The following is a 13,730-nucleotide window of genomic DNA, read 5'->3' as shown; positions in this document are numbered from 1 at the left end:
GTCACCATCCTTAATAACGACTTGCCGATTCTTATCAAGCCAGTCAATGATGAGGTCATTGTTGATGTTAAGCGGCTAGGCAGTTCACACTGCATGAAGGTTCCATTCAAGGGTAAATATTTACCGCCGCATGTTAAGGTGGGACACTTTGGACAAGCACTCCTGCCTTTCATTGAGAAACCTCTTCATTGCCGCAAGTGCTTGAAACTGGGACACGTGAGCAGCGTCTGCGAAAATCAGGCAGCGTGCCTCTGCGGCGCCCAGCCCCACGCTGCAGATAAATGTGGCGCGACTGTAATGAAGTGTTCAAACTCCGGAGGGTCACATGAAGCTTCATCGATAAAATGCCCGCTTATTAAAAAGGAAACGGTGATTTTTAAAGAGGTGGCGAGAGATCATTCTTCTCATCGCGAAGCCGCCGATAAAATGAGGAAGTCACGTTCCCGTCATCGGCGCTCCTCAAGGAAGGCTGTTGCCTCTGCGACGCGCATGCCACTTCCTGCAACACCACCTCCTCTGCCGCCGAGGCCAACCACTGTGGAAATGAACGCGAAGAACAAGGCCACTGAGAAGACCACATCTGCAGAATCCTGGCCGGCTCTACCGAAACGGCACCATGCACCAACAGAATCACAGCAACCTTTTGCTGGACAACCCCCGACGTCTAGTGTCGGTGATTTGTGCGACCAAGACAGGCAGGTGGCTGATATGCTACAATCGCTAATTAATACAATGCGCATCATACTGAACAAGCTGCAAACACCAGCAGCTCGAAGTGCTCTGCAAATACTGGATGCACTAAATCCAGTGCTTCGTGGCGTCGTTTAAGCACCTTGGCTAGACCAATAGTCCCCTTCCGCACTGAAGTTAAAGTGAGTCGATCTTTCAGCGGAAAGCCAGGGGTCTAAGGACCCGTAAAGCAGACTTTCGCCAATTAATTTTTACAAATCGCTTCCCCATACTGTTCATTTGCGAACCAAATACATCAACTCCACTCAGACTGTCCGGTTTCAAATTTTTCATCTGGTCCACCTGTGGTGCGAGCACGAAAGTAATCCTCTACATCCGCACGGCCTTTACATATGACGCTAACGCGGTAGAGCCTACTGACAACGACCAATATGTCTGCCTGAATGTCAGAAAGAAGGATGTGTCATTTACACTAATTGGAGCCTACACTATTCCAGCGGGTCACTTTGATGGCGACCAACACAAGAAAATATTACCCATGAACAATGGCCCGTGGGCTATCACAGGTGACTTCAACGCGCATCACTAGCTATGGGGACGCACTAAAATTTACTCCTAAGGCAGTAGTATTAACTCTTTTGCTGCTTACCACGATTGGTGCTGTTTGAATGACGGCCACCCTACATTTCTTCTAGACACAATTTATAGTAGCTGCGTGGACATAACTTTGGTGTCACGGCGCTTTGCCTCGAGCGTCCGATGATTTACGGTCATAGAAACACATGGAAGCGACCATATTCCAACATACATAAAGATTAGAGGAGTTGAGCAACGCTCATCTACTGTCTTGCGTACAGTAGATCGGTCACAGTTTAAGAAGGATATGGATGACGCATGTCGGAAAGGCCTTTCACACACTATCGAAGATGCAATCGCAGTGGCATTGAAAACATCCATCTGTTCGCTTACAAGGACAGGAAGGCGAACAGACTTGGACATGGAACTGGAGAGGCTGCGCGCGGCACGCCGACAGGCGGAGAGGAGGTATCGGCGCACGAAGTCCGTCTTGGATCTGAGGGCTTCACGACGCATACAACAGAAATTCCAGCGTCTTATGGATAAATTGGAAGACAAGTGATGGAAAACTTTCCTTCAGTCGTTTGATCACCGAACATGGCTCTCGCATATATGGAGAACGGTTAGAGGTCTTCGCTCATCTCCTCATCAAATGAAGGCCTTTGCTGCTCCGGCCCTCTACCAACTCCGCTCGGAACTTCGAGTGGCTGAAGGGTTCTGTGCACGGGTTGCTGGGTCCGTGGCCATCATTACTAACACAGCACTGAATGGCGTCCCTGAGACACGTGTACCAGAAATGAACGTGTTATTTTCACTAGAATTCGATTCTGCGTTGGCGACCTGCAGGCATCCTTCGTCACCAGAGCCTGATGGCATCACGTATGCTGCCCTATGCCACATTGGAGATCACGCATGCGATGAGCTCCTCAACTACCACAATGAGTCTTGGCAGAACGGTGCCATTCTTAAACAATGGAAATCGATCCGCTTGATTCCCATTCTGAAACATGGAAAGTCTCCGCTTGAGCTCTCATCATTTCGTCCGAGTGCGCTTTCGAGCTGCGTCGGCAAAGTGATGGAAAGAATGATACTTGCTCGCTTGGAATGGTACTTAGAGCCATACAACGTCTATCCGGATGCCATGACGGGCTTTCGTCGAGGCCGCTCGTCCATCGACAACGTCAGTGACATCGTAACCTGGGTGCATAATCAAAGAAGCCTCAAGCGCCCAGCGGTGGTACTTCTTCTAGATATAAAAGGAGCATACGACAACGTCACCCATGAAGCCATACTGAACTCACTTGAGGCTGTACGAGTTGGTGGCCGGATGTATCGATCGATTCAGGACTGAGAGGTGTTTTTTTCTTACAGACCGAAGACAACCCAACTTCAGAACGTTACATCTGCCATGGTGTGCCGCAGGGTGGAGTGTTGAGCCATATTTTGTTCAACCTCGTCCTGTAGGACTAGCGGAGCACTTACCAAGGACACTTCATGTCTCAATATACGCCGACGGCATTTGCATCTCGGCCTCTGCGGTGACTCGCCCTCAGGTACGAGCCAGGCTTCAGCGGGCGGCAACCATGACGGCTTCTTATCTCCGAGAACAAGGCCTCAGTGTGTCTACTGAAAATTGCACGTTGGTTGGCTTTACGCGCAAACAAATGTCATTGTATCCTGTTTCAATCAATGGTCAAGCTGTATCCTGTGTTAAGACGCATTGCTTTTTGGGTGTCATCGTTGACCGCAATCCCTTGTGGAGCCCTCACTGCGTCTATCTGAAGAAGTTAATTGCCATTGCTCAGGTGTTCAAGTTTCTGTGCGGGAAAAACTGAGTACAACTGTCCATTCAATGATGTAGCTGTACAGGCTACTGTTTCTCGGACTCCCACGTTACAGTCTATCAGTGTTGTCAAATGCATGCAAGACGAACTTTCGCGCTTTGGAGAGCAAACAAGGTCAAGCACTACGCACGTGTTTAGGGCTGCCTCGGTGCACCTCAAGAGCAGCGAAGATTGCCATCGGGGGAGACCATATGATCGAGACACATGTAGCTGTCGACTCTCTCAGAGCGCACAGTCGCCATCTGTCAAGAATCCCCGACCATCATTTGGCCTCCCTACCAGCCGAGACACCTCAAGCGACCTTATCAAAAGTGCATACCGTCATATCTTATGCGTGCGGCGAAGCCTTCATCTCCTCTGTGGGGCCTGCGACAGCCTCAAGTGAATTTTGTTATTCCTGGAATTACAGAAAGGTCCAATCATCCATCACCGGCTCTGAATAAACTTACGCTCCTATTGCGGCACCAGACGTATCATAACTACATACATATATATACCGATAGTTCGACCTCACCTATCAGCTCCACCGCCGCATTCGTCGTTCGAACTAAGCTGAATACAGTTAGATTCAAATTGTCAATGATGGCAACATCTACGTCGACAGAATTTGCAGCTCTCCATGCCGCTATTAACGTACGTCACCGAAGAGCCAACAGAGAAATTGGTCGTATATTGTGATTCTAAGGCAGCTATTCACAGTATCAAGTCTGCATTACATCAAAGAACTTACGAGCAGATGATATGTGACTTCAGGGAAGTGCACCACCGTGCTCTGGAACGAGGGCACAACATTATATTTCAATGGATTCCTTCTCACTGTGGCATCGTAGGCACAACCTAGCTGACAAGGTTGCCCAGTCCACCCACGAAGATACCCAGACGCTTGCAACACCTTTGGTGAGCTCGGACGCGGCCAGAGAACTTCGCCTACTTGCACGCAAAAAGTCACAACATCTCTGGAATTCAAGCGACTTCAATTGCCGATTACATGAGCTGGACCCCACGCTACGGCTACACGTGCCAGCTAGCCTTTCCCGCGGCGAAACGACCTTGCTCTGCCGCTTGTGGCTGGGAGTGGCGTTAACGAACGCATACTCCTATCGTTTGGGAATGGCCGATGGCCGAGAGCCTGATGTGCAACTCCTGTGGGTGCGAGTAAACCATCGAGCACCTCTTGTGTACCTGCCCTCGTTACGATGTACAACCCCTCTCTCTGCGGGCTACTTTACACCGACTGGACTCGAGACCGTTCAGCGAGTCAAAGATACTCGGACCGTGGCCACACCCGTCATTGGCACGAAAAGCGATTCGTACACTAGTACAATACTTAAAGTGTACCGGCTTAACAGACCGTTTTAGTGTATAGTGTCCCTCCCACACGCACTCAGTGCTTACTCTCCACCTTTTTCCTCTTTTTATAACCATTTCCCCCAACCCAGTGTAGGGTAGCAAACCGTGTGCTCTTCTGGTTGACCTTCCTGCCTTTCCTGTCCTTGCTTTCTCTCTCTCTCTCTCTCTAGAAAGGAATCCTTGTTTCGCGAATACTCCGCAGCTTGAACGTTTCTTGTTCTGTTGATCAATTTTCGTCATATAGCCGCACAGAACATGATGAATAACTGCAGCATTTAGTAGTAAGGAGCTCATTACGTTTGCAAAGCAAATCAGTGCCAGGCAGTTGGCCCAAAGCATGCTTTTTTTCTGTTAACGAGCATTCACCTTCTCTTTACTCCCTCACGGCGAAGTCGCTCTCCTTCCTGCTAGGTATAATCTTCTTGGATATTGATTGTTTCACTTGTGGGGTAGTCCAGTTAATATCGTTCACTTAAACCCATACTTTGTATACATAGACAGGTGATCTCATCACAGACACATATGTGCGCAATATATTCCAACATTGACTTGTTTAGTGCATGCTTCCTACTGCTTCTTGTAGCGTATAATGTGTATACACAAGATTCTACTTGTTACTTTTTTTCCATATCACCGAATTGGCAACCATTTCCAGTGCATCGACCAACCCCGCTCATAGAACATATGAAAGTTAGCCATATCTTTATAATATTATGACGTGAGATATGCCGCATGTCACTGGTAATGTTATAGTTTATTCAAAGGTGTCTACCACATCACAATATTACGTAGCTTCTTGCAGAACACTAGGATCTTTACTATATTAGAAAGTTATGTCTTACCTTTTTCACTTTACCCACAGTAATATTTATCATCACCTTTGCTTCGTGAAATTTATCCTCTACCTACAGGAAGAAAAAATTCATTAGGAATGATTGCGCTTTATTTGTAATAGGCTTACAAAATACATTCAGTGTTACATCACAAGTAGTAAGGACGATGATGAGCAACGGCATGAAGGAGGCAACAAAACACCCTTGTCAATTCTTGGTATACGAAATCTGTACTTCGAATTATCAAGACCTTTCAGAAAATTTATAGCGAGGCAATTTCTTAACACAGGTTCTACAAACGTATCGCCGCATTATTGCGACCTTCGTTATGCCATCTGTCGTGGCTGGTCTTAAATGCGTAGGCCGTCTCGAGTGCGTGCAAGGCCACCAAAAAAATACGAGCGTCCCATCAAAAGAGAAACAGCAGAGCCTTACATGAAAATATGTTCATCGCAGATACCCTTCGGCCGCTGAAGGCGCTTCAGTTCAGCGATAAAACGTGTTGTTGCGTCGCTTTGTGGCGAAATAGGGTCAATCAAATTATGTGCCGGTGACTTCTTCAATAACATAACATTGGCTTCCACCACGCACCATGAAAATTATATTCATTTTTGTTGAAATCTGGATGCGTCCTTTCCAATTCACAGCATAATTTTTCCAGCCAATGTCGCAGCTATGCTACTCTTCGTGAGGCGTTACACAGCTCCTTGGGCCTACTAAATAGAAAGTCTTCCAGGAGTGCACACCTTTGCTAATATTGACCCCATGCAGGCACGTTATGAAAGAAGTGGGCTACTTTTTCTATCTATCTAATACATCACAACTGGACTTGCCACGCAGGTGGAACTAAGTGTGCAATTTTACAAATACAACAAATAATTATTCTGACTAATATCCCCCTGAGTTCGCTGGACCTTTAGCAGATAGCAGAAACAAGAACATCCCCATCATCATTTGCAAGTCCCCTTCCCGCCTCTCAGCACAGAAATCTTTTTAAACTTGAACTCCTCTGCGTAAAAGGCACTTTTCTTCGGAAGAACATATTCTTTGCCTTGATGAATTCTCTGAAACATATTTACGTGCCAAAAATACAATCTATATATATATATATATAATAAAGACTTCACGAGCGGTGTCATTGCTTTGCGTAATTCGCCTTCGGCCAGCAGAATTCAGCAATTCCTTCGGTTCTGAACTCATTTCCTGCGACATCATGAGAACCTCACAGTAAAAACGCGTAAAATATATATTTATTATATGCATGAACAGCAGCGCAAGACTTGACCGGGAGAGTACCGCAGACATAGGACGTGTGTTAACACCTGTTTCAATGTCCAGTCCCTTGTTTGCACTTGTGTTAATCCTTGGAGTAATGAACCAACTAAGCTAGAAACTTGTTCTATGAGGAGAGACAGGGAAAAACAGCTGGTAATGCATGCTGACCCATTGGAAAGTTTGCTTAAGATGTGTTTTTTGCAAAGGCTTGAATTACTGACGCCCTCAAATGCGTGAAGGTGCATGTTTTCAGACACTATGATGTTAAAGTTCTTTACAGACTGAAAGAAAACGCATCCGACGCGTTGCGCCTCAGTACTTCCAATGAATAGAACGCTAGCTGCAAACCACAGGCAAGGAAAACTTCAGCAGTAGAAAAGAAACACTCCCTCATGAACATAGACTACGAAAAGCCTCAGAAAAGAAACGCTATAATCGTTATACCACTAGACACACTGAGAAGTTTAAGAACAAACTTAGAGTTCACTAAGTTGGCTAGCGGTAACAAAACAAGCGGATGTCGCCTGCGAATAAAACGTTCACGAGTTATAGGCGATGATTGATGTCCATGAGTGTATTTCGAGATAGCACCAGTAAAGCGAAGCAAGCAAGGCAAATCAATGGAAGGGTTGATCGAAGGAAGCAGGTCTCCAATTGTGCACGTGACGATGCGCGCAACCAACGCCGTTCCGTCGGGAAGTGATCAGAGGCTCACGTTTCGAGCTTCTCCAGCAGGCCCGCTGTGATCGATTGGAAGGAATGCGGCTTCACGTTCAGTCGCCCTGCACTCCACTTATCCTTGCCTCGTCGTGCGGCTTCTGCAGTGCGCTCATTGCATTGTAAACCGCAGCCTGTTACAGGAGTACGCCAGGCCGTCGGCAAGTGTAGACCCCACAGGTCGAATCCGCTTGATCCCGAATGCACTGTTGATCAATCCAAAAACCTAATTCCGCGCCCTGTATGCCCACGCATTCGCTCGACGCCCAAGCTATGGCACACGCCTCGCCATGAAACTGTAAGACCAGGCAGTCAGGAGCAAGTGATTTCGTCTAACAACGTTGATGTGCCATACTTAGTAGATATATTTGCTGCACTTCAAACAGCCTTGTCCGGTCGTCTCCCGACAACGACATCGTACTGGTAGATGGCTGGAGTGGGGAGACGCGGCTTGACGGATGGCTGGACCCAGGCTCCCAGAGGCCTCCACTCAGAGTAACGGGTCTGTGGCGTCTCTTCCCCTGTGAGAAGAAGCGGGTATCGGTTGACAACCGAACAGCTGCATGACTCAGCTATCGTTAAGCGTCTTCGAACGTGGTTGCCCTCGCTTCCTCGTGCGGATCTTTCACTGAAGAGGCTTACACTCGATGAACGTTTTTTCTGATAAAGTTTTTGTTGAGAACAAATCTGTCCTTTTAATTCGTATTTTCTATGAAACGCGACGGCGTTCAGGCCAAACAGTATAAGCCCATAGATTTTGTAGCATGCTCCGTGTTTCTGCTTGAGTTCGGTTACCCTTTTAATGAACTCAAGTTGACATTTCGCCTCTGCACTGTTTGATGTTTGTTATAATGTATGGTTTTTCTGTTTTCTAATTTGCAACAGCCTTTGCTCAATTTTGACACCCAGGCAACGCCTCGGGTGTTAAGAGAATATATGAACCAACTCCCTAAAGGTACGTCGAGTTCTTTCCGGACACTGGGCAAACTTCTTTCGCGGTTCTTATATACGTGTGTAGAGCTCTGGAATTTCTGAATAAATAGTTTCTGACAAATACTGTTTCTGACCTTCAGACCAAGCTTTCAGGGCGCGTCACGCATAACGTCGCCCTAACTTCTGCAAATAATTGTACCGCCCTTGATTCTTCAAGAATAACAGCTAAACACTGTAAACGTTTTCAATAACGCCTCCTAACCAGCCCAACACATATTCCATTCCTTTCAACCTATTACTAATTTCTATTCAGCGCCTAACCAATACACTTCACAATTCTCCTACACATCTTCCATGATATACCACCACACTGCTTTGAATATTTACGCTTCGTGAATAATCTAGTTACCCAAGGATGCCGTAAAAACACCCATACTAAAACATTTTTATCAATTTGATTCAGTGCCACAAGTTCGCTGTAAAGGAAAATACATCCGGGTGGCGGAAATTGAAACTAGACTGCCAAGATCAACATGCGGACGCATAATTATAAGGTTTAAGGTTATATTGAATTTACTACCGGATTTGTGGCACGTCAGTGATTACAAAAATGAATACAATTAAAACACAGCACTGTTAAAAGTATTCTCAATGACACTAATAGTCAGTTCCATAAAGTAATCCCGACCAATAAAAATATACCATTGGCGTGCTGATCTACTATGTGTTTTAGACATGTGCGGTATTACACCACCAACATAACATTAACCTTAGAGTACATATTCCTTCTTGTTTACTGGTAAACATTTTATTTAAAAGCTTCTCGCATGAAATATTTTTATGGCACTCATTGAACTGTTTTCCAAAAAACGCGCCTTCTGATCCCTCTAGAAAGACCTCCTAGCTGGTCGCTAGCTTAAGACATATAGAACGGTGCTTTGACGTACAAGCAAATAAACACTTTTCCATGTACAGTATAAGTTCTAATGTTCTGGTAGGCAACTTGAAAAAAATACCTGACACCTGATAGCAAATTCATTAGTATTTTTAAAGCAATATGTCTTAGCCCCTAGCATAGGTACTGCGGTAAAAAGGTACCACAAAAAAAAATGTCCGAAAGTTTTTGAAAGCTTTTTCTGTAGGAACCCAGCTCCAGAACTCGCTTGAGAATCGGGCCTGCAGCAAAAGGAAACAAGCACTAACTTTGATCATATACATGCGAATAGTGCTGCTCGTGTAGTAATTAAGTACTCTAGCCCCTTCAGCCACGAATTATAATATCCTGCAGGAAGAAATTTAAAATTTGCAGGACGTTTCAGGTGCCCATACTGCGAAGAAAAAAATTGACCTCTCAGGGATTAATATTGTGCAAATTCGGTCGCGTCCTCATATACAGATGTCGTGACTCAATACTAGCTTTTCTTTTTCGCAAATACGCTTTGGTAGTTTGCCGAAAAGAGAGAAATTATTTATTCAGGATTGTACGAGTGGAGTATCGACGGGTTCACAGGTTTCGATATCGCTAGAAACACCCCTTCTCAACTGCGATGCAGAGGAAAACATGGCATTTCACGTAGTGTCCTTGGTTTCCACCACACATTTCTCGTACTTGCAGTGCCATCGAAAAGGAGACTGGACTTGCTGATGCCAGTGGTCTTTCGCATCGTACCTCACACAATAGCATCACGTTTAGAGCAAGGACAGTCACTTAAAATAAGCTATTCAGGAATTACGTTAAAGGAAACAATGCTAAATTGCAGCACACACAAAATTCTCAAATAAAAAAAACAACAGTCCCTGTTGCTTCTGCGAGCCGGTTTCGTCGGAACGATATGTTATTCTTCTGGCACCAAACTAAGAGTCACTGGTATACGGACAACGACTCGAGGACGTGACACAAGTGCCAGGCCGACGTCATGCGCTTGAAGGTCGGGAAACATGAGCGTCTGCAATCTTCACGATCAAGCAGTGCGAACTGCGATCTTTGTACCACACAGAAAAATTGCCGCCACTCAAAATCAAACGGAATACTAAAAAACAAAATTTAATTCTTCGATAGTAAATGAAATGGCGTAACAAGCCCTGAAAGTATCTGTAGTTTTAGATTTTCACGCGGGGCCTACGGGTCGCAGGCGTGTTAAAGAAAGAGTGAGTCAGTCACTGCGTCTCCATGTGGATACGCAGATCAAACAGCGCAAAAACTATTGAGTAACAGAACCCAGAGTATTTAGGAATTGTATTTTTACAAAAGGTAGCTCTTTGTTTAGATAAAACAGGAGTATTTAACTGTTCTCAATGACTTGGGCTGCTTTACAAAAGAAAATTGAACAGCGACAATCCAGAACTTATGCAAAACGTGGAATCCTCCGTCTTCAAACATCTATCACTTCAATGGTGTTTCGCCGTTTTATATCATTTGGCGTTTATTACGTTAATTTATGTCTCGAATATTGGCCGCATCAGTGCGCATTGTGACTCCTTCGCTTTTTGATAAAAAAAGGCTACGAAGGAAGTCGCGTCTCCATAGCAGACAGCGTGACTGAAATGGTTAAAGCTTTAGAAGGTTTCTCTTAGCTTGAACTCTACTTAGAAATGTCTTTCAACTCTTAAAAAGCAAGAATGGTTGGCAACTGGCCAAAGAAATTTATATGAATCAAGCCTTGCACGCCATCTTAAACACATGAACTGGTTTTCGTCTGCTTTAGCATTCCATCTTTGATATCCATACAAATACCGCAAACCTTGCAATTTCTGTATATTTGAAAAAGTACCTATACCTCAGGGCTTCAGAATTCTAGGTTGAAAGCATTTGCTATTTCTTTGACCTTAACCTAAGATCTAATACAACCTCAACAACTATTTTGCAAAACCATATGCATTCTTAATATTCTAGAATGCCATAACTGTTCTTTTTTACTGCGGCTTGTTAAGCACTGTCCCCTGCAACATTTCATTTTCTCCAGTGCGAACTTAGTAAGATTTGGGAAAATATCAAAAACGCTCCCTTTCTGCAGGCCAAAACGGCTCATTCTTAATATTTACACTGGTTATCTTTCCGGCGCATATAGTAAAATAATATCATTCAAATACTCGAAGTAAGTAGTTAAGCAGCACCACAGCCCTGACAAAACGCAAGATAATGTACTCAACACGGTGTGTTTTCATTCATAGTCGCCATTAACAGCCAGGACATAATAACTATACTGTGGGAACAAAGGTTCAAATATTGTGCCAGTGATGGGTACAACGCACTTTTATATACGTAAACAAGGCGAACAGGGCACGAAGCACGAAAGATACAGAAAAAGATACACAACATGACCTGTACAATAATGTGGACGCAACATAATATAAGCCTGTAAGTCCTAAGGTCTGTTATCATTTGTCGAGGACTTGGCATTGCTGCTTTTTTTCATGAAGGACAACTGACTATTTCTTGAGGCATGTGCTCTGATTATTTGCAATATGTTTGCCCCAAAAAAGCCCTGAATTTTGCATTTCGACGCCCAGTAATGGTCGGCCCGTGTTAACAAACAGAAACCATGCTTACCTTATGACTTAACTGACTGAAATGAATTTGAGAAAGCGACATTTTACATCAGACTTCAGTTAGCTATACCTCGAAAAATAATGTAGCGGCTCAGGTATGTTGATAACCACCTTAAGTGTTATTAATAACAAGTAAGATGTATCGCTACTACAGCCGTTCCGCCAAGATCATCAGTTCTATCCCCAACAGTGACGACTAACAGGTTAACAATTACGCTAACATACACAAAGATGCATGCTTAGAACTATCTACAACTGTGCTGTAACCAATTTATAGCATTCCCTGAGCCGAAATGCTATCGAACACTACCATATAGCTTGTGCGCTCTTGATCATAAAAAAACCCGAAACAAAACTACACTAAGGTCTTTACCAATGAGACTCTGAAAGATGGCTCCAATGTTTCGGACAGTAACGGGGCTACAGACGGCGTGCACTGGGACAAGGTCCAAAAAGCCGCATCTCCTGACATTACACCATGGCTTCTGCGATCACTGTCAAGCGCATTTGGCAGCAAATAGACATGTGCGAACCTACGGTTCTTGCATGGAGCAGGTGCTTAATCTGCTGGCCGGGTGGCCACATTTGGATGCTCCACATAGCCTTCTTGCCGTGGTCCCACATTCTCGCGTGGCAAAAAACAAATGCCACATCCACTTCAAAAGCAAAAAGAACACTCTGTTTCGCACGATGGACGATGCCAGAACACGATAGGAAGTTTGCTAGGGCACGTTGCCGGGCTGGTCGGTTTGGAGTGAAGACACGGAGCAGCGCAGTATACGATAGGGACCAAGAATAAGAAAGACGCATACAGCGCAGTGCATCTCCCTCGCGTCTCTGTAGGTCTAACCATCAAGCGCAGCAGCGCATGCGCTGGATTCCGTGCCAGCGTGACGGTGACGGCGAACTGACGGTTGAAATGTTATTCAAGTGTCAATGAAAACGCAAAAGAAAAGTAAAAATACCTAAAGGCGCGCACTGAAAACTGGGATGAAGATGAAAACATTTTTATTTACTGGTAATTGGAAATTGCGAAACGGCCCCTAGTCCGGGGCTCCTACGGCGTCTCCGGTGATTGCCCGCGCCCGTTGGATGGGTCGACGGGCACGGGCCATCAGACCAGCATGGCCCCGTAGACCTCGGAGGTGACGTCGCGAAGGGCGCCTTCCCACTGCTCTGTAGTGCGGGACGCAAGAAGGATACGGGGAAGGGATGGTCGAGATCTGAGAGGCAACAACCGTCTTTCCTTACGCGCATGACTGCTAGGGCTACAAAAAGTCACCGCAGGGAGCGTAAAGGGAGCCCCGAGATGTGGAGTGTGGCTCAAGTTCGTCAACACGCCTGTGTTCACGCGACTCACGAGAATGCGTATCCCTGCTACCGCATGCGAAATACTTATAAAGGTACCCCAAAGTGATCTGTGATATTATGCTTGAGAAACCCCTTATTTATTTAGTCTGCGCCGTACGGTGCACTGGCACCAATAAAATAACTTATAAGAATTTAAAAAACTTAAGGTGATTGTTTTACGATGCGATCAACGTGAATACAGTCCCTTGTTCAGAAACTCGCCATTCTCAGAGAAGCAAAAATTTCCGGTTTGTCAATGAGGTCGCACTAAACGAACGTACTTACCTTTTTAAATAGTTCCTTGAAACGTACGTCAACTGTACCTTTCTCAATTGGTAGGACATTTGCATCATACAAGACCCTTACAGTGACCGTGATGCCACTGCCAATTGGTGGGTACTGACCTGTAACCCCGGAAAAAATTCCAGAAAAGAATACATGTTATTTGTATAATCACCACTGAATCATCCCCATACTCCGCTACCCCTTTCTACATGTTCATTTGAGTGACATCTACTCGATGTTTCAAATCACCATACCGGTGAAGTCATCAGCGCTTGCCCGTAATTGGCATACAAAGAACCACAATAGTACCTAAGTCATGTCAACTCCT

At 45.1% G+C, this 13,730-nt stretch overlaps 1 protein-coding gene across 1 annotated transcript in view; it reads right to left on the bottom strand.

Annotated features, from left to right (window-relative positions):
- Positions 1–13,515, bottom strand: part of LOC142563907 (uncharacterized) — a 33,314-nt gene extending 19,799 nt beyond the window's left edge. Inside the window, exons 1-2 of the mRNA XM_075674608.1 lie at positions 13,403–13,515; positions 5,303–5,365 (exon numbers count right to left, since the gene is read on the bottom strand). Of these exons, the coding sequence (XP_075530723.1) occupies positions 5,303–5,335 (33 nt within the window). The 5' untranslated portion in view covers positions 5,336–5,365; positions 13,403–13,515. The remainder of the gene's footprint in view (positions 1–5,302; positions 5,366–13,402) is intronic.
- Between the last annotated feature and the right edge of the window lie 215 nt (positions 13,516–13,730).

Source organism: Dermacentor variabilis, chromosome 11 (assembly GCF_050947875.1).
Source record: "Dermacentor variabilis isolate Ectoservices chromosome 11, ASM5094787v1, whole genome shotgun sequence".
Classification (NCBI taxonomy): domain Eukaryota; kingdom Metazoa; phylum Arthropoda; class Arachnida; order Ixodida; family Ixodidae; genus Dermacentor; species Dermacentor variabilis.
The sequence above is the reverse complement of the archived record's forward strand: the minus strand, read 5'-3'. Positions and strand labels throughout refer to the sequence as shown.